At 41.8% G+C, this 27,958-nt stretch overlaps 2 protein-coding genes across 2 annotated transcripts in view; one reads left to right on the top strand and one right to left on the bottom strand.

The window, feature by feature from the left end:
• LOC106570095 (small conductance calcium-activated potassium channel protein 2) overlaps positions 1 to 13,078 on the bottom strand; it is a 24,345-nt gene extending 11,267 nt beyond the window's left edge. The window contains exons 1-5 of the mRNA XM_014142091.3: positions 12,841 to 13,078; positions 3,849 to 4,688; positions 3,226 to 3,321; positions 2,641 to 2,922; positions 1,772 to 1,893 (exon numbers count right to left, since the gene is read on the bottom strand). Of these exons, the coding sequence (XP_013997566.1) occupies positions 1,772 to 1,893; positions 2,641 to 2,922; positions 3,226 to 3,321; positions 3,849 to 4,688 (1,340 nt within the window). The 5' untranslated portion in view covers positions 12,841 to 13,078. The remainder of the gene's footprint in view (positions 1 to 1,771; positions 1,894 to 2,640; positions 2,923 to 3,225; positions 3,322 to 3,848; positions 4,689 to 12,840) is intronic.
• Positions 10,344 to 27,958, top strand: chrna11 (cholinergic receptor, nicotinic, alpha 11). Its single transcript, XM_014142096.3, has 10 exons — positions 10,344 to 10,650; positions 12,923 to 13,062; positions 13,278 to 13,322; positions 13,993 to 14,102; positions 14,219 to 14,298; positions 19,832 to 19,999; positions 20,143 to 20,337; positions 22,095 to 22,181; positions 22,525 to 22,634; positions 26,794 to 27,958. The coding sequence occupies exons 1-10, from the start codon at positions 10,491 to 10,493 to the stop codon at positions 27,514 to 27,516; spliced, it is 1,818 nt and encodes a 605-aa protein (XP_013997571.1). The 5' UTR covers positions 10,344 to 10,490; the 3' UTR covers positions 27,517 to 27,958.

The raw sequence follows: 27,958 nt of genomic DNA, 5'->3' as shown, positions 1-27,958 counted from the left end.
AGTGTTCCCTTTATTTTTTTGAGCAGTATATATACATGCATGCACAAGTATGATTCTCCCTGTAACACAGCTTGGTCTCATAGAGGTCACAGTAAATGTAATTCCAGAACACTCAAGCAAGTATGATATGGTAACATAAAACAGACGGTAACTTAAGGTAAAAATGAAAGGATAACGCGAAAGTCTAGCAACCCTGTGGGTTACAAGTTTGAATCTCATCACGAACAACTTTAGCATTTTAGCTGATTAGCTACTTTTCAGATACTTTCAACTACTTAACATGTTAGCTAATCCTTCCCCTAACCCTTTTAGTTAGCCCTTCCCCTAAACCTTTAACCTAACTCCTAAATTTAACCCTAACCCTAACCCCAGCTAACATTAGCCAACTAATGTTAGCCACCTAGCTAGAATTTGTAACATATCATAGTTTTGGGAATGTGTCACATATTGTGCATAAAAAAAAATTCATAACATATTGTACGTTTTTCAAATTGGTAACATATAATACGTATTGTAATTCATAACATATCATACAAAATGGATGATGTACATCCACAAATTAATACATAGCATACGAAACGTAACATCTCATACTAAAAGGAGTGTCTCGGACTTACGTACAGAATAATACGAAATGCTCCGAGACTGGGTTGGTTAGTGAAGCAAACGCTCCGCTATAAATCGGAGGCGGAGCCGGAGCGGAGCCTGTTTGCCCACACTTATCGCTTGCGTCACCGCAGCTCACCAATTGATTTAGGCTGTGTTTGCAGGTCGCGTCCTTCCAACTGCTGAACAAACTGCGCTGTGCTGCTAATATTAATTGTGCTTATCACTGAAAAGCTGTCAATCTCTCCAAAAAATATTGTCTAGTCCATTTAGTAGTCAGATTTTAGTCACAGAGATAATTTTGTCAACTGAAAATATATATATTTTTTGTTTAGTTATATTTTTTTCTGGGTCTATTTAGTCAGTTATAGTCTCATTAATTGCCACTGAAAAATAGGTTTTTGAATAATATTTTAGTCACTGTTTTTGTTGACGAAATTAACACCACTGAATGAATCCCGGGAAAAGTCTATTGCCTATTTCCCTCCTCCTCAATCTCCTCCTTTCCCTTCTTACAGGCTGACTACACCGCTCGCGTCGCATGCGCAGTCGTTGCAAAATAAATGTAGAAATCTATGTTATTCAATTATTCCACCCATACTGCTCACGTGCGTGCCAACGAGTGTCTGCGTTGCCAAGGTCTAAAAAAATAAGTTAGTTCTATTTCTGACGCAGATCGCGCTGCAAGTCCTGCCTCTCCCATCTCCTCATTGGTTTATAGAAGCAGGTACCCACGTGCCATCTCCTCATTGGTTATACCCACGTGGGTGACTGAAAGACGAACGAGGTCAGTGGCGAAAAAGCCTGGGAGGAGAGATAACTAGAAACGATTCGGTTGACCGTTTTGTGTGTGGATTAATTGTCGGAGTAGAGGACCTTGTTCCTTTCAGGTAAAATAACAACTCAATGTTTATATCCCAGGACAAATTAGCTAGCAACAGCAACTAGCTAAATAGGACAAATTAGCTAGCAAGTGCAAGCTAGCTAAATTGCCATACATGTTTAATGCTTTTCAACCTGTCCCCAAATTAATATAATCGGTTCAGAGTTTGTTTTGATATTTTAACCTGCGTGTCGTGATCGCGTTTGGTGTGGGGGGACAAAATAGATTTATGCACGATGGCGCACGCGCGCAGCCGGTTTAGGTTCCGTGTTAGTCACTCACCTCTCACAGACATGTAGGCCCCATGCAGCGATGAGCCACAGAGAGACGCTGAAGATCATCAACACAGTGCCAGGGTAGATGGTCATCAGCGCTTTGACCACAAAACGGCTGTTGAAGTGGATCTGGATACAAGTAATAATAATATTCATATCCACAGTAAGAATGGAGAGGTTTGCAAAGCCAAGCGGGAAGTTCAAGGTCATCAGTTTGATCAGTGTTAAAAAAGCAATAACAAGGGAAGGAATTACAGAGGGAGGATTTGGTAGAGACTCAGGAGAGTGGGAGAGGGAGGCGGGTTGCGGGACAAAGCAGAATGTAGTGTCACTGTCATAATAGTGTCCCCAACAAACTCAAGTTGAATTTTTTTTTTTTTTAAATTACAAAAGCATTGTGGAGATACTGCACAATGGTTGTGTAAACATTTTTGTGCAGACAAAATCTCTACGTCAGTAGTAAGTATCTTCTCATTCAAGTGGAATTTGGGATATGGCTTGAAAACGTACAGTATCTTAGTCCAAGGATGGAAGGTGTTGCTTTACTTCTAATTATCACATATCGAGAAGATTTAAATACTTCTGGTTGTTATTAAATGGCCTTTTTTGTTAGCATTCTCAGCTAGCCAATGCTAAAGCAGACCATTGGATTCCATGAAAACGCAACACCTAGCAATGGGGTGAGTAGCTGCTGGAAGTGTTGTGGAATCCAATGGGCAGCTTTAGCATCGTATCGAGGATCTTACTACTGAACTTCAAGTCAAATCCATTTTGGCTAATGTTCAAACTGAGTGTGTACAAGTCCATTAAAGCAAGTAACTAAGATTTGAAGGAGAGGTTGCACCACTTGCATGGTGACCAATGTTGACCTCTGACCTTGTTGAGGGCGCCAATGCTGCGCGAGGCCGTGTCTGTGTAGAGTCGGCTGTGCAGCATCAAGGCACGACCCAGGAGGTAGAGTCGCAGGAACATGGGCAGAGCCAGCACAATCTCGAGCTCCGTCTCTGACAGCGTGGGGGACATGGCTTGCCATGACAATGGGAGACCCACTGGGAATGGGTGCACCATCGCTACAAACAGCTCCAGGGCGATCAGGGTCACCCGCTCCATTGTCATGGCGATTCGCCAGTCCTCTGCTCCGTTATCGTGGATGTAGAGCTAACAGTGATGGGAGTATGGGTACAAAACCATATCTGAGTTAGAGCATAGACGTAGTACAGTGTCACTGAGAGTGTAGTCAAAGTGTAATAAATGATATAACGAGAGGTACCAGACAAGATTGCCCTCTGTCACCATCTTCTTTCCCAGTTAGCAATAGAACCTCTACTATACTATAGTCTGGCATATAACAAAAACAATTGTAGAGTAGAATGACTTTAAATAATCTAAGCCAAGGGATCATAGCTTGTTTAAAATAGGGAGATATGGCCAGTATATTAAGTAGTCAGACAAGTGAATTACCTGCACCTCACAGATGTGGAAGGCAATGATCAGGCCCAGCAGGATAAGAGAGGACAGGCTGATAATAGACTTCATAGCCACGGAGTATATGGAGCTCTGTAGGGGAAAACATGTAGTGGACTCACTCATCTTAACATACAGTACCCTTCAATTTGGCAAATATGCCTTCTTTTAACATACAGCTGGGATTCAATCATAGGTGCATTGTAGCGCGCTTGACATTTAAAGGTAATATCAGATTGATACAATCTTCGTGAACACGGGAATATTTCCTTTAAAAGGCACGTTGTCCACAGCGCTCTACAGTACAACGCGCCTCAGACTGCATCTTGGCCACAGTAACCTTCATTCAAATATGCCATCTTCAGCAACAAACACTGAAGACCTTCAAATACATTTCTCTGAGTTAGAACTCATTATTTCTCATTAATTACCCAGGTGTTCCCCGCATTTCAAAAATGTGATCTGTGCCTGGTTGAACTTGCCTGGCTTAGTTAACCTACAGAAAAGACCCAAAACTGCAAACCCCTCCCATCTGGCACTCCAGGCAGACTCAAGCAAATGCTCAAAGTATACAGAAAAAAATGAAGCATTGGAACCCAGATCTGTACCCCAAGGCTGACCTTACTGTAGACGCTCCAGGAGAGCTCTGTCTCGGTGACCATGACCACCACTCCAAACATCCCCACAGCGAGTGCACAGTCATTCAGCCTCTGCCTCCTCTCAAACAGCGCCCTTCGCCGGACCAGCCTATGACCGATGCTCTGGGTCTTCTTGTGAGGGCAGTCATGGGGACCATCCTTGGGCTCTGCACCACTGCTCTCCTCCCCTCCACCATAGGTGCCCTTGGCCTCAGACTTGGTGTGATTCTTGTCAGAGCTGGATGTTTGATTGGAGTCCTTTGGCTGGTAGTCGTCTTTGGTTGTAATGATAATCTCGGGTAGACTCTGGCGGACCTGCATCTCCATTGATGTGGCCTCTAGCCTTTGACCTCCTTCACTGGGTGGCCCACTTTCTGTCTCCCTTAAGTCCATACGAGACATGCGGACTCTGTTGTAGGGTGACTGAGTGGATTTCATGTCCTGCTGGCGCCTCTGTGGGCTTGCCTTTTTGGCTTTACTACCCCAAATCCGTTCCTTGTGCCCAGCATTCTGTTCATTTCCTGCTGGCTTCTCGCCTTTCTTTTCCTTTTTCACCTCCTTCCCCCTAACCTTTTCCTTATCGTCTCCCCTTCGGGGTGAGGAGTGGGGTGAGACATATTGGCAGCCATTGTAATATGGGAGTGTGGGTGATGACTGGGTTCCATCGAGCCACACTGAGTAATCTTCCCCTCTTTGACATGAGTGGTTCCTTCTGCACTGGTTGCCAAAAACAGGAGGGAGAGGGACCACTTTTGATTGAAGGAGGGGACGTTGATCCTCCTCATTCTGCATTGTCAAATTCATAGAGGGAGAGGGCTCCATCTAGGGATTGATACAGATTGAAATATTTTATGGGGTTTGGAAAGAGACAAAAAGTGAGATAATGCAGCCAGTTGGAGTGAAAACAGTAAAAATGTATGAGAGGGAAGCATATAAAAACACAAACTCTATTGTAAAATAAATCTGAGGCGGAGTTGATATGCCTGCGGAATGCTAAGAGATTCACAGAAGACATTCATACTATTCACAGTTCACATGTAAACATCAACACAAATCTTCCTCTGTGATAATGGTTGATATTATATTGACATTTCCCTATGGGGTTTCCATTGAAGATAATATGATAAGACAATGGAAACCTGTTGGAAAAAATGTATCTAGAAACACTAGAATTATTGAAGTTATTGCAGCACCTGGTAATCTTACCATGTCAATCATCAATATTCTTGCCAAATTACTATTAAAACCTAGTTGATTCCGCTCAGTCTTACCTCTCCACGTATTTCAGTTACTTCCAAATAAGTTTTCAATTCCACCGTTGTTGGATAAGAATGCCCCTGTTCCTTTTAAATTCCTTAAATTGTCATTTAGTCAATATCCTCAAAGTCAACACAAAGGAATTGAAGCATCAGTTAAATATATCCTGGATATTACCTAAGGATAATTAGGTGACAAAACTACAAAAATATATTCAGTTTCTCTAGTCTCTCAGAAATAACTCTATCAATCCAGCTCACCTCCCACAGACACAAGTAAAGGTTATGAACTATAATCCATATAGCAGCATATGAACCATATGTCCATGGATATCAATTGTATTATGACTCCTTTATTTAATTATTTTCCAGTATTAAGTTATGTCCATCATGACATATTCATTTAAACTAGGCTTATGACTGACTAAGATCCACAGTTTCAGTTGTCCCCCAGTTGCATGGCAAAGTATTTGTCATCTAACAGAATTATTCATCAAGTCACAGTTCTTTCTCCTCTTTCTCCTTTTGTGTGTGTGTGTGTGTGTGTGTGTCGAATAAGGGAAGAATAGTTGACATTTAGTTTTATTGCGTGATAAGAATTACTATTTTATTGGGTTTTATGTTTATTATAGTCATGGGAGCTTGCCAAGGTGGCAATTTGGATCATTTCCCATTTAATCTAAGAGAGTGCGTGATGGTCCTGTGTATGAATGCCGGGGAGGAGATTATAGAAATATGACAGATTAATCAAATTGGATTGAGAGTCAGAGATCTGATACTTACGGGCTTATGAAATATGTCACCCTTTAGCCTGACAATGTGGAGAGGGAAATGGTTTTGGAATAAAAGTCATAGCAATGACATTCACCATCATTTAATTCCATCTATTAATACGTGTCAGATGGGGCCCCAGTTAACAGAGGAAGTCAAGGAGGGTTGGAGAGAGGAGGATAAAGACAGGTATTGTAAAGTCAAAATACAACACATACTCACATCTAGATAGTGGCCTACTAGAAGTATGCAATGAGACAGGTGAAAGGCATTTGTCAAAAGATAATCCATCAGGAAAAGTCTACTTTGAAAATGCCGCAGATACAGTTGAAGTCGGAAGTTTACATACACCTTAGCCAAATACATTTAAACTCAGTTTTTCACAATTCCTGACATTTAATCCTAGTAAAAATCCCCTGTTTTAGGTCAGTTAGGATCACCACTTTATTTTAAGAATGTGAAATGTCAGAATAATAGTAGAAAGAAGGATTTATTTCAGCTTTTATTTCTTTCATCACATTCCCAGTGGGTCAGAATTTTACATACTCAATTAGTATTTGGTAGCATTGTCTTTAAATTGTTTAACTTGGGTCAAACATTTCGGGTAGCCTTCCACAAGCTTCCCACAATAAGTTGGGTGAATTTTGGCCCATTCCTCCTGACAGAGTGTAAGGGGTGCGTACTGGCGGCAGAGAAGTCAGACGCAGGAGAGCAAAAACTGTTTCCAAACGGCGCAGTTTAATAACAAAAAACCCACCGGAAAACAAAATCAAATAATGGGTACATAACCCGACGTACACCAGGACAGACGTGCACAAGCACTTACAATAAACAATCACCGACAAGGACATGAGGGGGAACAGAGGGTTAAATACACAACATGTAATTGATGGGATTGGAACCAGGTGTGATGGAAGACAAGACAAAACCAAAGGAAAATGAAGAGGATCAGCGATGGCTAGAAGGTCGGTGACTTCGACCGCCGAGCGCCGCCCGAACAAGGAGAGGGACCAACTTCGGCGGAAGTCGTGACACAGAGCTGGTGTAGCAGAGTCAGGTTTGTAGGCCTTCTTGCTCGCACACGCTTTTTCAGTTCTGCCCACAAATGTTCTATAGGATTGAGGTCAGAGCTTTGTGATGGCCACTCCAATACCTTGACTTTGTTGTCATTAAGCCATTTTGCCACAACTTTGGAAGTATGCTTGGGGTCATTGTCCATTTGGAAGACCCATTTGCGACCAAGCTTTAACTTCCTGACTGATGTCTTGAGATGTTGCTTGAATATATCCACATAATTTTCCTCCCTCATGATGCCATCTATTTTGTGAAGTTCACCAGTCCCTCCTGCAGCAAAGCACCCCCACAACATGATGCTGCCACCCCTGTGCTTCACGGTTGGGATGGTGTTCTTTGGCTTGCAAGCATCCCCCTTTTTTCTCCAAACATAACGATGGTCATTATGACCAAACAGTTCTATTTTTGTTTCATCGGACCAGAGGACATTTCTCCAAAAAGTATGATCTTTGTCCCCATGTGCTTTTGCAAACCGGAGTCTGGCTTTTTTATGGCGGTTTTGGAGCAGTGGCTTCTTCCTTGCTGAGCGGCCTTTCAGGTTATGTCGATATAGGACTCGTTTTACTGTGGATATAGATACTTTTGTACCCGTTTCCTCCAGCATCTTCACAAGGTCCTTTGCTGTCGTTTTGGGTATGATTTGCACTTTTCGCAATAAAATACGTTCATCTCTAGGAGACAGAACACGTCTCCTTCCTGAGCGGTATGACGGCTGCATGGTCCCATGGTCTTTATACTTGTGCACTATTGTTTGTACAGAGGAATGTGGTACCTTCAGGCGTTTGGAAATTGCTCCCAAGGATGAACCAGACTTGTGGAGGTTTACAGTTTTTTTTCCTGAGGTCTTGGCTGATTTATTTTGATATTCCATGATGTCAAGCAAAGAGGCACTGAGTTTGAAGGTAGGCCTTGAAATAAATCCTCCAATGGACTCAAATGATGTCAATTAGCCTATCAGAAGCTTCTAAAGCCACGACTTCATTTTCTGGGATTTTCCAAGCTGTTTAAAGGCACAGTCAACTTAGTGTATGCAAACTTATGACCCACTGGAATTGTGATACAGTGAATTATAAGTGAAATAATCTGTCTGTAACAATTGTTGGAAAAATTACTTGTGCCATGCACAAAGTAGATGTCCTAACCAACTTGCCAAAACTATAGTTTGTTAACAAGAAATTTGTGGAGTGGTTGAAAAACGAGTTTTAATTAATGACTCCAACCTAAGTGTATGTAAACTTCCGACTTCAACTGTATGATAATACACTTGTTGTTAATAATACCCTATTAAGTGGGAGTCGTCAGCGTAGTATAATGCCCTAATCCAATCAAGAGAGTAATTAAAAACACACAGCACAATGACTAATTGCGTGTGTGTCCCAAACAGCACCCTATTCCCTATATTGTGCACTACCTTTGACCAGAGTCCTATGGGCCCTGGTCAAACGTAGTGCACTACATAGGAATTGGGGTGCAATTTGAGATGTAGCCATGGTTCCATTGTGAGAGGCCGGGTAAGCACTCAGTAATCAATGGGATGAACTATTCTTCCCTAGTGAAATCATCGCCAGCAGCATCCACGTGTTCTTCATCATGATAACCATCGTAGTCTTCATAATGAAAATGATTTTATTTACCCAGCTTCCATATCAATTGTTTTACAAACGCCGCTACTCATTGTTTTCATATTCTTTATCATTCTCTTGATATTCTCCTCCTCCTCATTCCCCTCCTCCTCTCCTCTCCCCTCATTACAGGTTGGTCAGAAATAGTTCTCTTTACCCTGAATGTAGTTTTTGTACAAACCACCAGATGTCACCGACACCCTGCCGGCTGACACGGATATTTTTATGAGGCGTCACGGTTTTGATTTTGGCACAATACAATAGTGCGTAATAGGACAGGCACCATATTTGACACCATATTTTAATCAGACTTTAGTTCATTCTGTACACATTCTAATGATGGAGGTATGTAGATTCAACAGGAATCTTACACGGCCTGTTACAGTTGTGCACCACACAGGTAACTGCTAAAATAAAGGCAATACTTGACAACATCAGGGGTACAATGTATATTGAAAGCAGGTGCTTCCACACAGGTGTGGTTCCTAAGTTAAATAAGCAATTTCAATTAAAACATCCCATCATGCTTAGGGTCATGTATAAAAATGCCCTGTTGCCCATTATTTTGGATACCATGGCTAGAAGAAGAGATCTCAGTAACTTTGAAAGAGGGGTCTCAAAAGAGCATAGGGGGTTTAAAGGGTGTGTGTGTGTGTGTGTCTCAGTCATCAGATCTCAACCCAATTGAAACACTTGCGGGAGATTCTGGTGGGGCGCCTGAGACAGCGTTTTCCACCACCAAAACACCAAATTATGGATTTTTTTGGTGGAAGAATGGTGTCGTATGTTTTAAGACACTTGTAGAATCTATGCCAAGGTGCATTGAAGCTGTTCTGGTGGCTCGTCATGGCCCAACACCCTATTAAGACAGTTTATGTTGGTGTTTCCTTTATTTTTGCAGTTACCTGTATATCGTTGTTTCATGCTTGGTGCAGTTTTCTTTACTTAACCCATACCAATGCTTTCCTCCCCCCATTCTACGGGCCATTCATCATTGTGTGCACCCATGCGTGAATATGTGCCTCTAGGGCACAGGAGAGGCCTGACAACTCCCCATAAGCCATGGATAGCGAAAGGCAGCAGAAGTAATAGGATATTGTATTCTACAGTCCCTCTCTTTCTCCCTCTTTCTTTCCCTCTCTGTTTCTCTCCTCTTCCCAGCATCAGCACTACATGAGGACGAATGAGGAGTGGAGTCTAACTATGCACATTCCTGGGCCCCCATGCAGAGCCCAGCACTTTCTCAATTAGACAAGTCCATCCCCCCTGCTGATTCAACCCCCCCCTGCCCCCCTCATTGACAGAGCTACTTCCCCACCCCACCACACACAACCCAGCCAAATCACTCACCTATCTATCACCTCGCTCACTCACACAGACTAGTTCTCCTCTCCATCAGTTCTTTGCTCCAGTAGACTGTGTATATCACTGACCAGCACAGACAAATCTGGAGATTGGACCCAAGAGGAATGTTTGTACACACACACACGTAACTAATGGAATAGATACAAATATTCTGTAATATTGTCAATTAAGATGTTGACAAATCAATCAGGTCGGACTATTTTTCTCAAAAAGGTCAGTTGAGGCTCCCCCTCCTCTCTTTTTCCACATCCCTTATTTCCTCTCACGGTTTCCTTCTAGACTCCACCTCCCAGGGAAGCAGAGGGACACGGTAAGGGAGGGGGGATAAGGAGAGAGAGAGAGAGAGAGAGAGAGAGAGAGAGAGAGAGAGATGGGGGCTGGCTTGTGTAGAATCAGTTGTTTTTTTCCTCCACTCATTCACTGCATTTTTCCAGACGGCGTGTGCAAACTTAGGCTCCGTACCTCACTGCCTGCCACCCATATCTCTGTCTTTCTCATCTCTGATTCAATTATTCATTCCTTCTGATGCTTTGTGGATGCAAATCAGGCATATTCCAGCCTCTGAATCCAACCTTCCTGTCCGTTCCTCTTCTCCTCTTATCCCTGTCTCAGCTGCACTCTTCTCCGATCCCTATCCATTAGAAATGTGGTGCTCTGTGGTTCTGGTTCTCTGTGGATTCTCTGCTTTGGTCCAGGGTAGGTCTGCCTCTCTATTTACTCTCTCTCTGACTACATTGAAAGATTAGAGTTACAAAGCCAGAGGGAAAGACTAGGAAAATATCACTGTAAAGGAGGAGAGGACGAATGAGAAGTGTGTGTATTTGTGTGTGAGTTTTTTTGTGTTCTGTCAGTGTTTGTGCTCTTGTTTTATGTTTGTCTGTGTGTACATGCCTACCTGTGTGCATAGTTAATACAGTAGTCTACATCTGCTATTCGGAGCCTGACGTGACGTGGTGCTCAATGTATGTCAATACATGTCGTTTATCGCGGGGACAGACAAAAAGAAAGAGAGTCGGTTTATAAATTGAGAGAGAGATGGGGATAAATGCTTTACTAGGGAAGGATTTTATGCTGCAATCGTAAATGTAAAAACCTTGATCCCTCACTCTCTCCCTCTATTTTCTCCAAATCTCTGTTGACAGAAAGTGCAGTATTTATGGGATTGAACCAGCAGGGAACAGTCAATTGTCAATGGCGTTCACGTCAATTGAATGGTGTTATTTCAACTGAACACCATTCTAGATTCGATCTTGCTGGTTCGATCTTGCGTCCTTGTTATGCTGTTATGGACATGTTTCTATAGCAGAGAGAGTAGATGCGCTGTAAGCAGTGGAAGAGGTAGGTTACTAAGGGAAATTAAAAAGGTATTACTACAGTATATCAGAGGCTGCTTGCCCTGGAATTAGGTAAAGAGACAGTGAACTTTCCTCTCAATGCAAAACCGTAAATCATTTCCAGACCGTAACCTTTTGTAGAGATTCTTGATACTTTCCCGGTGATACCTGATTCTCCTTTGGCTATTGACACACAGTGGTAAAGGATAATAGCAACAGCTAGAAGTACAGACCCCTGAAAGCGCTCTTAACGTCTGTTTGTACACCAAATGGATGTGAAATGACACACAACAGCAACACACATATCGGGCAACATAACAGCTACAGTTATGGGCCTATGAGGTTAAAAGCTAAAAGCAAATACAGCTGCCAAAACCATACACAATAGCTAGAAGCTGACAAAAGACGCTAAGTCGACTTCAAAAATATTTAAAACCCACAGACTTGAGTTAGAAGCATACACAACAGTAATACATCATAACACAAGTTCTAATGCAGTGCAAGATGGTGGTCCTACAGTAGTTGAAAGCACAGGAGGCTGTTGAGGGGAGGACGGCTCATAATAATGGCTAGAATGGAGTCAATGTAATGGTATCAAACTGTTGAAACCATGTTTGATGTGTTCAATACCATTCCATTAATTCCATTCTCGCCATTACTTTCAGCTCGTCCTCCTAATGTGAGTAATAAAACAGAAACGCATCGAAGATATAATCGTCAGTAAAATTCTACATTTCTAAATGAGTCACACAACACTTTCTTTAAGCAAATCCTTAGCAGGCCTTATTTAATGATTCACACTACATGCATTTGTAGCGCTTCAGGGGTTTTACACAAAACTGCTTTATTATTCATTAATTAGGTGTGCTTTCTGAAAGCAAAGCATAACTTTAGAAACGGTTCATACTTAATATTATTCTCCTCCCGCTCCCATAAAAGCTACCAATACAACTTTAAAACGTGCAGGCTGACTGTCCGCAGTGTGCTTCAAAGAAACTTGTTGATACTACCGATACTTTTCACACCACAACAACATTTGCATGAATCCTAATGCATTTCAATGGCCATAGGTTAACATGGTAAATGTTTGGACCGTAACTAGTCTTAAACCATTTAAGCTAGAAACATCGTTCGAACTTTACAATGTGCTGACCGGTCTGGAATGGTGTGCTTGTCAACAGCTTTTTGATACCATTTACACTTTTTGAACTATAATTGTTTCAAATGTGCATAAAAGCTCAATAAGCTTAAACGGGAAGAATTTGGAGACGCCATTGTTCCTGAACCGCTACCAACACCAAAACAACTTTATAGCATGCAGACTGGTCCTGATACTGTTGCTTGAAAAAAACGTTTCGATACTAATGAGACTTTTCCCACTACAACCATATTTGCATAAATCTAAATGAATTTCAGGAGCCATAGACTTGAATGGGAAAAATTCCAGTAGCTACTACAGTAGTCTTCAACCGTTTAAGCTAGAAATGTAATTCAAACTTTAAAACGTGCAGACCAGTCTGGAATAGGTTACTTGTATACAGCTTTTTGATACCTTCTGTTTCTGTCACCTCTCTTCTGAAATCTCCTGCTCTCCGTTTCTTTCTTTCCTTCCATCTCCCTTGTTCTTCTCTCAGTGTCGGTGCAGGGCCCTCACCAGAGGACCCTGTTGAAGAACCTACTGAAGGACTACAATCGTATGGAGAGGCCGGTGGGCAACGATTCACACTCCCTCACCGTCTTCTTCTCTATCAGTCTGATGCAGATCATGGATGTGGTAGGGATCAATGTTCAGATTACATTCACGTTATTTTATCTGTCTGCCTACCTATCTGTTGGTGCCTTCGTCTATACCTGTGCCACCTGCCTGTCTGTAAAAGTAAATCATCCACTGCACCTATTTTTTTTATACACAATTCTTTGAGTCAAGTCTCTCAATATACACTAGCTCCTCAGAATAAGAATTTACTTAAAAAGATTCACATCTTACAGGATGAGAAGAATCAGGTCGTCACCACTAACATCTGGCTTCGGATGGTAAGCACAGCACAGCTTCAAGTAAGAGTATACAGCTGTCGAAGTGAGAGTGAATGTATCTCAGGGGACCTTCTGTTACACACTGAGTGAACAAAACATTAAGGACACCTGCTCTTTCCATGAAAGACTGACCACGTGAATCCAGGTGAAATAAGGTGATCCCTTATTGATGTCACTTGTTAAATCAACTTCAATCAATGTAGATGGTGAGGAGAGGATTTTTAAGATTTGAGACAATTGAGACATGGATTGTGTATGTGTGCCATTCAGATGGTGATTGGGCAAGACACAAGATTTAAGTGCCTTTGAACATGGTATGGTAAGTGCCAGGCATACTGGTTTATATCAAGAACTGCAACGCTGCTGGGTTTTTCATGCTCAACAGTTTCCCATGAATATCAAGTGGTCCACCACCCGAAGGACATCCAGCCTACTTGACACAATTGTGGGAAGCATTGGCGTTAACATGGGTCAGCAGTCCTGTGGAATGCTTTCGACACCTTGTAGAGTCCATGCCCCAATGAATTAAGGTTGTTCTGAGGGAAAAAGTGGGGGGTACAACTCAATATTAGGAAGGTGTCCTTAATGTTTTGTACACTCAGTGTATATTCCGGTTAACGTTGATTTCAATTGCCTTGTCCAATATATCCAGTTTGAGTCTGTCTTCCAGAGCTGGTTTGATCATTATCTTAAGTGGAACCAATCTGAATACCCTGGAGTGAAAAACCTTCGGTTCACAACTGACCAGGTGTGGACGCCAGACATCCTTCTCTATAACAGGTAATACACCTATAGTCATATCACGTCGCCATGCATCACATTTACATGCATGCGTTTTCTGCTTTAAAATACTACATTTTAGAGTTCGATCCACCCTTTCCTTTCTCCTTTCTCAGTGCAGACGATGACTTTGACTCTACCTTCAAGACCAATGTGCTGGTTAACTCCAGTGGCTTTGCAGAGTATCTCCCTCCAGGTGAGTCCCTTTCTCTTTCTCTCTTTCCCACTCTGTTAAAATAAATAAATATATATATATATATATATATATATATAAATAAATATATACACATATATATACATATATATATACACATATACATATATATATACACATATACATATATATATATATATATACACACACACACACATATATATATACACACATATATATACATATATATATACACACACACATATATATACACACACACACATATATATACACACATATATATACATATATATATACACACACACATATATATATATACACACACACATATATATATATACACACACACATATATATATATATACACACACACATATATATTATACACACACACACACACACATACATACATACATACATATATATATATATACATATATATATATATATATATATATATATATATATATATATATATATATATATATATATATATATATATATATATATACATACACACACACACACACACACACAAATACAGTTGAAGTCAGAAGTTTACATACACTTAGGTCGGAGTCAATTAAACTTGTTTTTCAACCACTCCACAAATTTCTTGCTAACGAACTATAGTTTTGGTAAATTGGTTAGGACATCTACTTTGTGCATGACACAAGTAATGTTTCCAACAATTGTTTACAGACAGATTATTTCACTTATAATTCACTGTATCACAATTCCAGTGGGTCAGAAGTTTAAATACACTAAGTTGACTGTACCTTTTAAATAGCTTGGAAAATTCCAGAAAATGAAGTCATGGCTTTAGAAGCTTCTGATAGGCTAATTGACATCATTTGAGTCAATTGGAGGTGTACCTGTGGATATATTTCAACGCCTACCTTAAAACTCAGTGCGTCTTTGCTTTACATCATGAGAAAATCAAAAGAAATCACCCAAGACCTCAGAAAGAAAATTGTAGACCTCCACAAGTCTGGTTCATCCTTGGGAGAAATTTCCAAATGACTGAAGGTACCACGTTCATCTGTACAAACAATAGTACGCAAGTATAAACACCATGGGACCACGCAGCCGTCATACTGCTCAGGAAGAGACACGTTCTGTCTCCTAGAGATGAACATATTTTGGTGCGAAAAGTGCAAATCAATCCCAGAACAACAGGAAAGGACCTTGTGAAGATACTGGAGGAAACGGGTACAAAAGTATCTATATCCACAGTAAAACAAGTCCTATATCGGCATAACCTGAAAGGCCACTCAGCAAGGAAGAAGCCACTGCTCTAAAACCGCCATAAAAAAGCCAGACTCCGGTTTGCAACTGCACATGGGGACAAAGATCGTTCTTTTTGGAGAAATGTCCTCTGGTCTGATGAAACACAAATAGAACTGTTTGGTCATAATGACCATCGTTATGTTTGGAGGAAAAAGGGGGAGGCTTGCAAGCTGAAGAACAACATCCCAACCATGAAGCACGGGGGTGGCAGCATCATGTTGTGGGGGTGCTTTGCCGCAGGAGGGACTGGTGCACTTCACAAAATAGATGGCATCATGAGGGAGGAAAATTATGTGGATATATTGAAGCAACATCTCAAGACATCAGTCAGGAAGTTAAAGCTAGTTGCAAATGGGTCTTCCAAATGGACAATGACCACAACCATACTGCCTAAGTTGTGGCAAAATGGCTTAAGGACAACAAAGTCAAGGTATTGGAGTGGCCATCACAAAGCTCTGACCTCAATCCTATAGAACATTTGTGGGCAGAAATGAAAAAGCGTGTGCGAGCAAGGAGGCCTACAAACCTGACTCAGTTACACCAGCTCTGTCAGGAGGAATGGGACAAAATTCAACCAACTTATTGTGGGAAGCTTGTGGAAGGCTACCCGAAACGTTTGACTCAAGTTAAACAATTTAAAGGCAATGCTACCAAATACTAATTGAGTGTATGTAAACTTCTGACCCACTGGGAATGTGATGAAAGAAATAAAAGCTGAAATAAATCTCTCTCTACTATTATTCTGACATTTCACATTCTTAAAATAAAGTGGTGATCCTAACTGACCTAACACAGGGAATTTTTACTAGGATTAAATGTCAGGAATTGTGAAAAACTGAGTTTAAATGTACTTGGCTAAGGTGTATGTAAATCTCCGACTTCAACTGTGTGTGTGTGTGTGTGTGTGTGTGTGTGTGTGTGTGTGTGTGTGTGATATATGTATATAAATATGTATATAAATATATATAGATATGTATATAAATATATATAAATATATATATATAAATGTATATAAATATATATAAATATATATATATAAATATATATAAATATATATATATATACATATAAATATGCAGTAGGGGGTCAAAAGTTTGGACACACGTAATCATTCAAGGGTTTTTCTTTATTTGTACTATTTTCTACATTGTAGAATAATAGTGAAGACATCAAAACTATGAAAAATCACATATGGAATCATATAGTAATGAAAAAGGTGTTAAAGATATCAAAATATATTTTATATTTGAGATTTTTCAAAGTAGCCACCCTTGACTTGATGACAGCTTTGTACACTCTTGGCATTCTCCAGAGATGGCTGGGTCACTCAAGGACATTCAGAGACTTGTCCCGAAGCCACTCCTGCGTTGTCTTGGCTGTGTGCTTAAGGTTGTTGTCCTGTTGGAAGGTGAACCTTCACCCAGGTCTGAGTTCCTGAGTAGGTTTTCATCAAGGATCTCTATGTACTTTGCTCTGTTCATCTATGCCTCGATCCTGACTAGTCTCCCAGTCCCTGCCGCTGAAAAACACTCCCACAGCATGATGCGCCACCACCATGCTTCACTGTAGGGATGGTGCCAGGTTTCCTCCAGACGTGACGCTTGGCATTCAGGCCAAAGAGTTCAATCTTGGTTTCATCAGACCAGAGAATCTCGTTTCTCATGGACTGAGAGTCTTCAGGTGCCTTTTGGCCAACTCCAAGCAGGCTGTCATGTGCCTTTTACTGAGGAGTGGCTTCCGTCTGGCCACTACCATAAAGGCCTGATTGGTGGAGTGCTGCAGAGATGGTTGTCCTTCTGGAAGGTTCTCCCATCTCTACAGAGGAACTTTGGATCTCTGTCAGAGTGACCATCGTGTTCTTGGTCACCTCCCTGACCAAGGCCCTTCTCCCCCAATTACTCAGTTTGGCCGGGCGGCCAGCTCTAGGAAGTGTCTTGGTGGTTCCAAACTTCCTTCGTTGACGAATGACGGAGGCCACTGTATTCTTGGGGACATTCAATGCTGCAGAATGTTTTTGTACACTTCCCCAGATCTGCGCCTCGACATTATCCTGTCTCGGAGCTCTATGGACAATTCCTTCAACCTCATGGCTTGGTTTTTGCTCTGACAACTGTGGGACCTTATATAGACAGGTGTGTGTCTTTCCAAATCATGTCCAATCAATCCAAACAAGTTGTAGAAACATCTCAAGGATGCTCAATGGAAACAGGATGCATCTGAGCTCAATTTCAAATCTCAAAGCAAATAGTCTGAAAAGTTATGCAAATAAGGTATCTGTTGCTAAAAACCTGTTTTTCACTTTGTCATTATGGGGTGTTGTGTGTAGATTGATGAGGAAAAAAAACATTTTATAAATAACGTAACAAAATGTGGATAAAGTGAAGGGGTCTGAATACTTTCCGAATGCACTGTACATTCGTGGCCAAAAGTTTTGAGAATGACACAAATATTAATTTTCTAAGTCTGCTGTCTCAGTTTGTATGATGACAATTTGCTTATACTCCAGAATGTTATCAGATGAGTGATCAGATGAATTGCAATTAATTGCAAAGTTGCCATGCAAATGAACTGAATCCCCCAAAAATATTTCCACAGCATTTCAGCCCTGCGACAAAAGGACCAGCTGACATCATGTCAGTGATTCTCTCGTTAACACAGGTGTGAGTGTTGACGAGGACAAGGCTGGAGATCACTCTGTCATGCTGATTGAGTTCGAATAACAGACTGGAAGCTTCAAAAGGAGGGTGGTGCTTGAAATCATTGTTCTTCCTCTGTCAAGGAAACACATGCCGTCATCATTGCTTTGCACAAAAAGGGCTTCACAGGCAAGGATATTGCTGCCAGTAAGATTGCACCTAAATCAACCATTTATCGGATCATCAAGAACTTCAAGGAGAGTGGTTCAATTGTTGTGAAGAAGGCTTCAGGGCGCCCAAGAAAGTCCAGCAAGCGCCAGGACCGTCTCCTAAAGTTGATTCAGCTGCAGGATCGGGGCACCACCAGTACAGAGCTTGCTCAGGAATGGCAGCAGGCAGGTGTGAGTGCATCTGCGCGCACAGTGAGGCGAAGACTATTGGAGGATGGCCTGGTGTCAAGAAGGGCAGCTAAGAAGCCACTTCTCTCCAGGAAAAATATCAGGGAAAGACTGATATTCTGCAAAAGGTACAGGGATTGGACGGCTGAGGACTGGAGTAAAGTCATTTTCTCTGATGAATCTCCTTCCTGATTGTTTGGGGCATCTGGAAAAAAGCTTGTCCGGAGAAGACAAGGTGAGCGCTACCATCAGTCCTGTGTCAGTCCAACAGTAAAGCATCCTGAGACCATTCATGTGTGGGGTTGCTTCTCAGCCAAGGGAGTGGGCTCACTCACAATTTTGCCTAAGAGCACAGCCATGAATAAAGAATGGTACCAACAGATTCTCCGAGAGCAACTTCTCCCAACCATCCAGGAACAGTTTGGTGACGAACAATGCGTTTTCCAGCATGATGGAGCACCTTGCCATAAGGCAAAAGTGATCACTAAGTGGCTCGGGGAACAAAACATTGATCTTTTGGGTCCATGGCCAGGAAACTCCCCAGACCTTAATCCCATTGAGAACTTGTGGTCAATCCTTCTCAGGAGGTGGGTGGACAAACAAAAACCCACAAATTCTGACAAACTCCAAGCATTGATTCTGCAAGAATGGGCTGCCATCAGTCAGGATGTGGCCTAGAAGTTAATTGACAGCATGTCAGGGCGGATTGCAGAGGTCTTGAAAAAGATATTGACTCTTTGCATCAACTTCATGTAATTGTCAATAAAAGCCTTTGACACTTATGAAATGCTTGTAATTATACTTCAGTATTCCATAGTAACATCTGACAAAAATATCTAAAGACACTGAAGCAGCAAACTTTGTGGAAATTAATATTTGTGTCATTCTCAAAACTTTTGGCCAAGATTGTATATGCATAGAGTATATAGCCTTCCCTGTGACTCAGTTGGTAGAGCATGGTGTGTACAACGCCAGGGTTGTGGGTTCAATTCCCACGGGGGGCCAGTACAAAAAAAAAAATAATGCATGAAATGAAATTGAAATGTATGTATTCACTACTGTAAGTCGCTCTGGATAAGAGCGTCTGCTAAATGACTAAAATGTAAAATGACAAAAAGTCAAATGTCTCTCATTCTCTTTTCAAATCGCCCTGTGCACAGGAAAGTGTCTATTTTTCTTATACTTCACTCTTTGCCTCCCTTTTAATCACTCTCTTTCCACGTCTGTCAGGGATTTTCATGAGCACATGTAACGTGGACGTACGTTGGTTCCCCTTCGACATCCAAAAGTGTGAGATGAAGTTTGGCTCGTGGACGTACGATGGCTGGCTGATGGACCTACAAATGAATGAGGCCGACATCTCCGGGTACATGTCCAACGGGGAGTGGGACCTAGTGGGTCAGTGGGGTTGGAATTGCCCTCCTAAATTTCTGTTATCAATTTCTCAACTTCATTGTCAACTCAACTTAAACTTTTATTAAAAAAAATGTATTCTCTCCTTAACTCTTTTTTTGATTTTCTTTCTCACTCCCTCTCTCAAGGAGTGCCAGGTACTCGTAGCGAGGTGTTCTATGACTGCTGTAAGGAGCCCTACCCTGATGTGACGTTCGTTGTGACCATCCGCCGGCGCACTCTCTACTACGCTCTAAACTTGCTCATCCCCTGTGTGCTGCTATCCTCCATGACCCTGCTTATCTTCCTACTGCCTGCCGACTCCGGAGAGAAGATCTCTCTGGGTGAGCAGAGGAGAACATGATCCAAGAGTGATAGAATAGACTAACCTTATTTTTCTAGAAGGAACATAGAGAGGAGCGGATGAGAGGATGGTGGACAGCAGCATGGAGAGGAGGAGAAGAGGAAATGCATTAGAGAGTATAGGGAGGAATAAGAAAAGGATGTGGGGGAATAATGGTGACAGGGAAGAAAAGATGACAGGGGAGGGAGAGTAGATTGATTCTAGAAAAAACTAAAAATTGGAGGAAAACAAAGAAGACCTAGAAGAACTTTGGGGATGTAAAATGTTTTAACCTAATTTGAGGATGCATTACACTGCATTGTATTACACACCACAGCCAATTAACATATTGATGTAATTAAGCCCAGGAATTGATTAGGGAGTGAGAGCGTACACACAGCCTTCCAGGTATTCAGCTTGACACCATGCTTGATGAACAGGTTTTAAGGAATTAAGTGCCAAGATACAGCCTGGCTGATACCAGGTTATGTTGTACAACACAAGCTATGTACCCAATACCTATCGTAGTGAGGAGAGGCTGTTTTTAAAACTCTAAATCGAGTCTCATGATAAGGGTTGAAATTCTCCCAGTTTTGTGCTTTGGCACTGATTGGTTATTACCCCCAAAAATTACCCGAGGGGCATTGAAAACTCTTGCTATTTGGATTTGAAAACAAACAGTTGTAAAGCAAGGGGTCAGCGCTCACAGCCTATTTGTGTGTGGCGGTGTTACAGCGAGAGAGATGTAGAGTGGAACAAACCAGTGTAAAAGCACAGCAACCTTCATTATTGAGGCTCTATCTGCATCCCAAATGGCATCTTATTCCCTTTATAGTCTACTACTTTTGACCAGGGCTCTGGCCAAAAGTAGTGCACTATATGGGGAATAGGGTGGCATTTGAAACGCATTGATTGTGCCAACAACATCAAAGGAGCCTCCCCAGCCGCTGAAGTAACGAGGACTTGGAGTTTGGTATCAACCAGGCTAGCCAAGATAAGCATATTGCTTAAATGAAAGCCACTGTCCATTTTTTACTGTGACATTCTTAAAAGTGATTTTCTGATTTCCTCTCGACCCTTGAAGGGATATTCGTTTTATCTATTGAGCGAACAGGACTGACTCACTTGACAGATGTTTGTTTTATCGGCTTGCTTCTGGACAGTACCAGTTATGCCAAGAAAGCACTTGTAAAATGTGGGTTTAAAAAAAAAGTGGGACATAGGTAATGGGAGGAGATGAAGATTAAATCTGATGAATGAAGAATGAAGATGGAGAAGGGAGGGAGTTGGGGGGGCAGAGACAGCTGAGGTAGATGGATTGCTAATATAGGGTAAGCATATGTGTGGGTTAGAAGTAAGGCTCTACTAAGGGCAACTGAAGAAGAAGAATGTAGTAAAGTAATTTCACTTTGGGTACATTACTCTGTCACACTTTGCATCAGATCGAACCAAATCGAATCATATTCAATTGAAATCAATAACCATTGGCTTGATTGGTAGAGACCATAAAGTATTTGCCAAACGAGATGCCTATAAGAAAGTTTCTCTTTACAAATGTGGATTTCTGTAGGCTTGACCGGGATCAAAACTGATTGAGGCACTGATGTTAATAAATGTGTGATAAGTGTGGGGAGTAGTGCGTGTTATAGTTGTACTGAGGATTTCAAAACCCAAGAGCCTAGTCAGTTAGAATTGAGATGGTGCTCAGCATCCACTCACTGTTTTATACATTTTCAATATCTTCCTCTCTCTTTTCAGGTATCACTGTGCTGCTCTCTCTCACTGTCTTCATGTTGCTGGTGGCAGAGATCATGCCAGCCACTTCAGATTCCATCCCTCTCATAGGTGTGTGTGTTCTTATACGTGTGTTAGAGTCTAGAATGTGTGTGTATGTGCACTTGAAATAATTGTCCCAAATGTTTATCAGGCCCTGGTGATCTAACCATCTGGTTGTCCTTAAATGTAATTGGCTAAATATATCTGAAGGATTCGCTGCTGGAAATTATGTACGGTGAGCTCCCTGCAGCCAGACAGATGGCTACTAAAACACAAATGCAGCTCACTAAAGCCCAAGAAAAATGCCAAGTCATGATCAGCAAGAACCACTGTTAGCATTGTTGTTACAAATGGCTTCCTCTCTCTACTCTAATTGTTTTGTCTCTTTCCTGCTTTTTTGCCCACCTTTCAGGACAGTACTTTGCCAGTACTATGATCATTGTTGGGATGTCAGTCATAGCTACAACAGTGGTGCTGCAGTATCATCACCACGACCCAAATGGAGGACAGATGCCCAAATGGGTAAGGCCAGAGCTCATGCTGTCTACTCCAGCCAAAGACAGTTACATTTTAGTAATTTAGGAGACGCTCTTATCCAGAAAAACTTACAGGAGCAATTAGGGTTAAGTGCCTTGCTCAAGGGCACAGACAGATTTTTTTTACCTAGTCGGCAATGGGATTCGAACCAGAGACCTTTTGGTTACTGGCCCAACGCTCTTAACCGCTAGCCTACCACCAGTCATTACTAATTATTTAGCATTTCCCATAGGAAAACACGTCACGCTTCGCTCTATAAACTCACCCACCAACCCCTCCATGGCTGGTCTCCTAGTATATCACAATGCTACAGTTTTTCCCATTACGGCTAATGCTAACAAGCCAACTATTTTGGTTTGCTACCCTCCTTTGGTATAGCCATTTCCTCTGCTGCAACTGGCAAAACACTTGCGGTTCGTTCTTGAATTGCAGTGGCATTTGGGCATGGCATTTTGGAATATTTTTTTTCTAGATTTGTATTTTATTTGAAATGTATTTGGGTACATCTTCCCATTGTAAATCAACTAATATGGTAGCTTAGTGACTTTAAATAATTTGTACCACTATGATAACACCACCACCAGTAGGAGTAGTAACAACAATGATGTAACACCATTGACAAATTTGAGGATTTTCTTAAATGGAGGCCACAGATGCTCAAATCCAAGGTCATTAACCCTTAAAAATGTTTTTACCAAAGTAATATGATTAATACTTTTGCTCACAAGTTTTCTTCATTTAAATTGAGTAACACCAATGACACTTTGTATTTAGACACACCAAATGATCAATGGAGTCCTCAAATGTAAGACATTAAAAGGGAGGGAACGCTTAAGGTCCATTTATATCTTTGTAATGAGTGTTTTACAAGCAGGTAACATTGACATAACATTTTAAACTTTACAACGTTTATTTACTTTCTAGCATTCTAAATAATCGATAGATATCTCTAAATCTCAAAAACCTGTCACTACAACTATACTCATCACTAGTGGGACAAGCCAATTTGCTTTAAACAATTTGCTTCAAACAATGTATAAACATACATTTTTATGCAGTATAAAGAACTTGCATTGTGGTTTATCATTGATAAACAGTTCAATTAAAAAACAGAATGTGATGTGCAACTATGTCATTTTAAAGTGTTTTTTTTTTTTTATGGTTGCAAAGGTGAGAGGCGCAAATGCCACCACAATTAAAAAATGACTGATGCAATACTTGACGCCATGCTACCTTTGACCCCTTAATTGCTACCATCTTTATCTGCCCTTCACTCCAACTGTCATAAATTATTCTTTCAACGCCTCTTTCTATAGTTTTCTCCATCTTTTCACCCTCCGATCTCTAATTTTCACATCCCTCTGTATTTGTCCTTCTAAACCACTTATAATAACAAATCACTATATATCTCCTCACTCCTTTGCAGTCTGTCCAAGTTCGCATCAACAGTACCATACCTTTCGGTTGGACCCAATAATACATTGGGTCTGTAGACTTGTGTTTGACGAAGTTTCTAGCCTTATCTCAGTCTCTCACTTTGTGCAATACCTTGAAGCTTTTCCAAATGCATCTCTCAGCTTCCCCTGTTTGGCTGATATGGCATTTACAGATTTATTGATGTCATCAACTCAGAGAATGGGTTTTGGTGAAGGAGAATGGATGGGTTGAAGATGCTTTATAGATTGGTGCAATCTGCAAGGTCTTCCCACTGATAAATGGCCCACTTTGGGTAGTCAGCTGGCCAATTAGCAACGTAAATGATGGGGGTTCAGAGAAGGGCATCGAACGGCAATGTTAATAATTGCACAACAACAACAACAGACACTATAGAGGCCACAGTGGAGGTGTCATAATACCCATAAAACCTAGCAGTCAAATGGGGAAATGGTTCCAATCATTTTCCCACCATTCATTTTTCCAATTGGGGATTTTAGAAACACTTAAAATAAGGGCTGTTTTCATGTAGGCTTACCCTGGCGTTTTGATGATCATGTAAATCTCTCTCGGAGTAGACCTTTATCAATATATTCGCGGCTCTATTTACTCTCAGATTTGAAAACGCTATTTAGCGTCAAAGTACAGTGCATTCGGAAAGTATTCAGACCCCTTGACTTTTTCCACATTTTGTTACGTTACAGCCTTATTCTAAAATGGATTAAAATAAAAATGTTTCCTCATCAATCTACACACAATACCCCACAATGACAAAGTGAAAACCGGACTCTCAGACCATGAGAAACAAGATTCTCTGGTCTGATGAAACCAAAATGGAAGTATTTTGCCTGAATGCCAATCTTCACGTCTGGAGGAAACCTGGCACCATCCCTATGATGAAGCATGGTAGTGGCAAACTCATTCTGTGGGGATGTTTTTCCGTGGCAGGGACTGGGAGACTAGTCAGGTTTGAGGGAAAGATGAATCGCAATGTACAGAGAGATCCTTGATGAAAACCTGCTCCAGAGCACTCAGGATCTCAGATTGGGGCGAAGGTTCACGTTCCAATAGGACAACTACCATAAGCACACAGCTAAGACAATGCAGGAGTGGCTTCAGGACAAGTCTCTGAATGTCCTTGAGTGGCCCAGCCAGAGTCCGGACTTGAACCCGATCGAACATCTCTGGAGAGACCTGAAAATAGCTGTGCAGCGACGCTCCCCATCCAACCTGACAGAGGTTGAGAGGATCTGCAGAGAAGAATAGGAGAACTTCCCAAAATACAGGTGTGCCAAGCTTGTAGCGTCACACCCAAGAAGACTTATTGCTGCCAAAGGTGCTTCAACAAAGTACTGAGTAAAGGGTCTGAATACTTATGATATTTACGTTTTTTATTGTCTAAAAAACAGTTTTTACCTTGTCATTATGGGGTATTGTGTGTAGACTGATTAAATTGTATTTTTCTCATCAATTTTATAATAAGGCTGTAACGTAACAAACTATGGAAAAAGTGAAGGGGTCTGAATACTTTCCGAATGCACTGTAGACATCATGCAATACTACAAATTCCTGCAAATCATCTCTGTCACCTTAGCTAACAGGTAGTGTGTCAATTTAAAATTTGCACAAGACAGTGCACAGAATTGTCCATTTAAAGAAATGTAGCCTATTTAATCATTATTACATTTAGATAACATTAGATAGTTAATCCAAGATAGCAGCGCAGACCAGAAGTGCAGACCAGAAGCAGTGGACACTACCTCTTCAAAAGTTGCAATGGGCAGATGATCTGCTGTAACTCATTCAGAACGCAGATCGGCATTTCATCTTTTTTTCCTAGCCTCTCTCCACCTGTTATATATTATATGCACGTTGATAGCTTGCTAGAAAACGTCTTCACCAACTGATTTAACATGCGAGGAGAAATTTCTAGTGAATTTATCAAGCGATGAAGAGCAAGTGAATGGAGAGAATACATGCCAAAGTATCACTTTGAAGTTTTGTGATTGGTTCACCCAAGTGAGCGTCGTCCCAAAGCTCGGACTTGTTGAACGTCTCGTTTTTCACAGAGCCGTAGGCAGAATTTTTAAAGAAAATACCGCAACAATGACTTTCTCTTGGCGGCTTTTAATGTACACCGTTTTTGACCCCCTACCGCTTTCAGATATAAAAGAAAAGACGGTATAAAGACAGGTTTTTGTCTAGATATAAAAGGGATAAAAGATACCTAAGGGGGAGACAAATGCCTGTGTCTAACTTTAATTCCATGGTTAGAATTTAAATGAAGCTTTATATAAAAGGTTTCCTGCCTTAGGTAATGTTCTCATTCTTGTGCTCATGAAAGTAACATTGAATACAAAAGGTCAAGTTGAATATACCAGCATCTGCATACACCACCCACTGTGTCAAGCTTTTACCAGCTGAAAGGTTTTCCCCCTAGTGTATTTTCAAGTGCACTACCCTTTTTAGGTGTAGGTGTATTCCTCACTAGATGTGTTTACCTCCCTTGCTATGTATCTACACTGAGTGTACAAAATATTAAGAACACCTTCCTAATATTGAGTTGAAGTGGATTTAACAAGTGACATCAATACCGGATCATAGCTTTCACCTGGTCAGTCTCATGGAAAGAGCGGTGTTCAATGTTTTGTACACTCAGTGTATATTATAACATCCTTCTCTGATTGATTCTCCTTTCTCTTCATTTCAGGTTAATGTGGTCCTACTGCAGTGGGTAGCATGGTTCCTACGTATGAAGCGCCCAGGGGAGAGTGATGACCCAGAGCGACCACCCTGCGCCCCCAACCTACGGCGCTGCTCCTCAAGCTCCCAGAGCGGTAGCATCCCTAACCCTCCAGACCCCACACTCCACCCCCAGAACCTGGTCCCTCTCCAGGCTGGCCCCCAGCACTTGGGTCATTCCCATCTTCACGCCCAGTCCAGCGCCAACAACAATGGAAACCTGCTCTACATTGGCTTCCAGAATCTGGACGACCCCCCACTGCTTCCAGATCACATCCAGAATTACAGCATCTCGGCCGGGCCTCCTCGAGTAGCAGGCAGTCCCCCTCCCCATCTGCCACCTCCATTCTGCAGCCCTCCGCCACCCCCCACCCCCAACGGGGACACCGTGGGCTGCCCTAGTACCATTTCCAGTGGCGGAGTTTTCGGAATGGGGGGTGGAGGACAGTACTCAGCAGGGCGTATAGGCGACCCCCAGCTCCAGGCTATTCTGGAGGAAGTGCGTTACATGGCGGACCGCTTCCGTGAGCAGGATGAGACGGAGAGCGTGGCTGACCAGTGGAAGTTTGCGGCAGCAGTCATCGACCGGCTCTGCCTGGTGGCCTTCAGTGTGTTCAACATCATCTGCACCATCGCCATCCTCATGTCCGCTCCCAACTTTGTGGAGGCCGCCTCCAAGGACTTCTTCTGAGGAAGAAGAGGATGGGGCAGAGGAGGAGGAGATATTACGAGTGAGAAGAGAACTGGGGGGGAGAAAGAGCAGGATGTGGAATGATTTGGGGCTCAGTCTAAGAGGGCTATTGTCGGGGACAACAGACCCTCCTGTCAAGATGAGGGGGGTTCTTTGGAGATGTCTCAAGTACATCTCAAGATGGTCTGTTGAAGTCTATCAAGGACCTCTGATGAAATGGAACAGGATGGGGAGGGATGAGTTTATGGGAGAAGAATCCAAAAAGGCATGGTTCAAGGACTGTAGAGGGTGAAGTCAATTGTATTGAACTATAAGGCTTTCTCAAAGACCTATAAGAAGTGAAGGTGAGCAGGACGGGCAATAAGAAAAGTGAAGTATGGGATAATTCAACCTGAGATTGGGAAGATTGCAGTCCCTAGAGCGAGAGATAAAAAAAAATATA

This window comes from Salmo salar, chromosome 14, assembly GCF_965601325.2.
Source record: "Salmo salar chromosome 14, fSalSal1, whole genome shotgun sequence".
In the NCBI taxonomy this organism is placed as follows: domain Eukaryota; kingdom Metazoa; phylum Chordata; class Actinopteri; order Salmoniformes; family Salmonidae; genus Salmo; species Salmo salar.
Note: the sequence above shows the minus strand (reverse complement) of the source record. Positions and strands in the feature narration are given on the sequence as shown.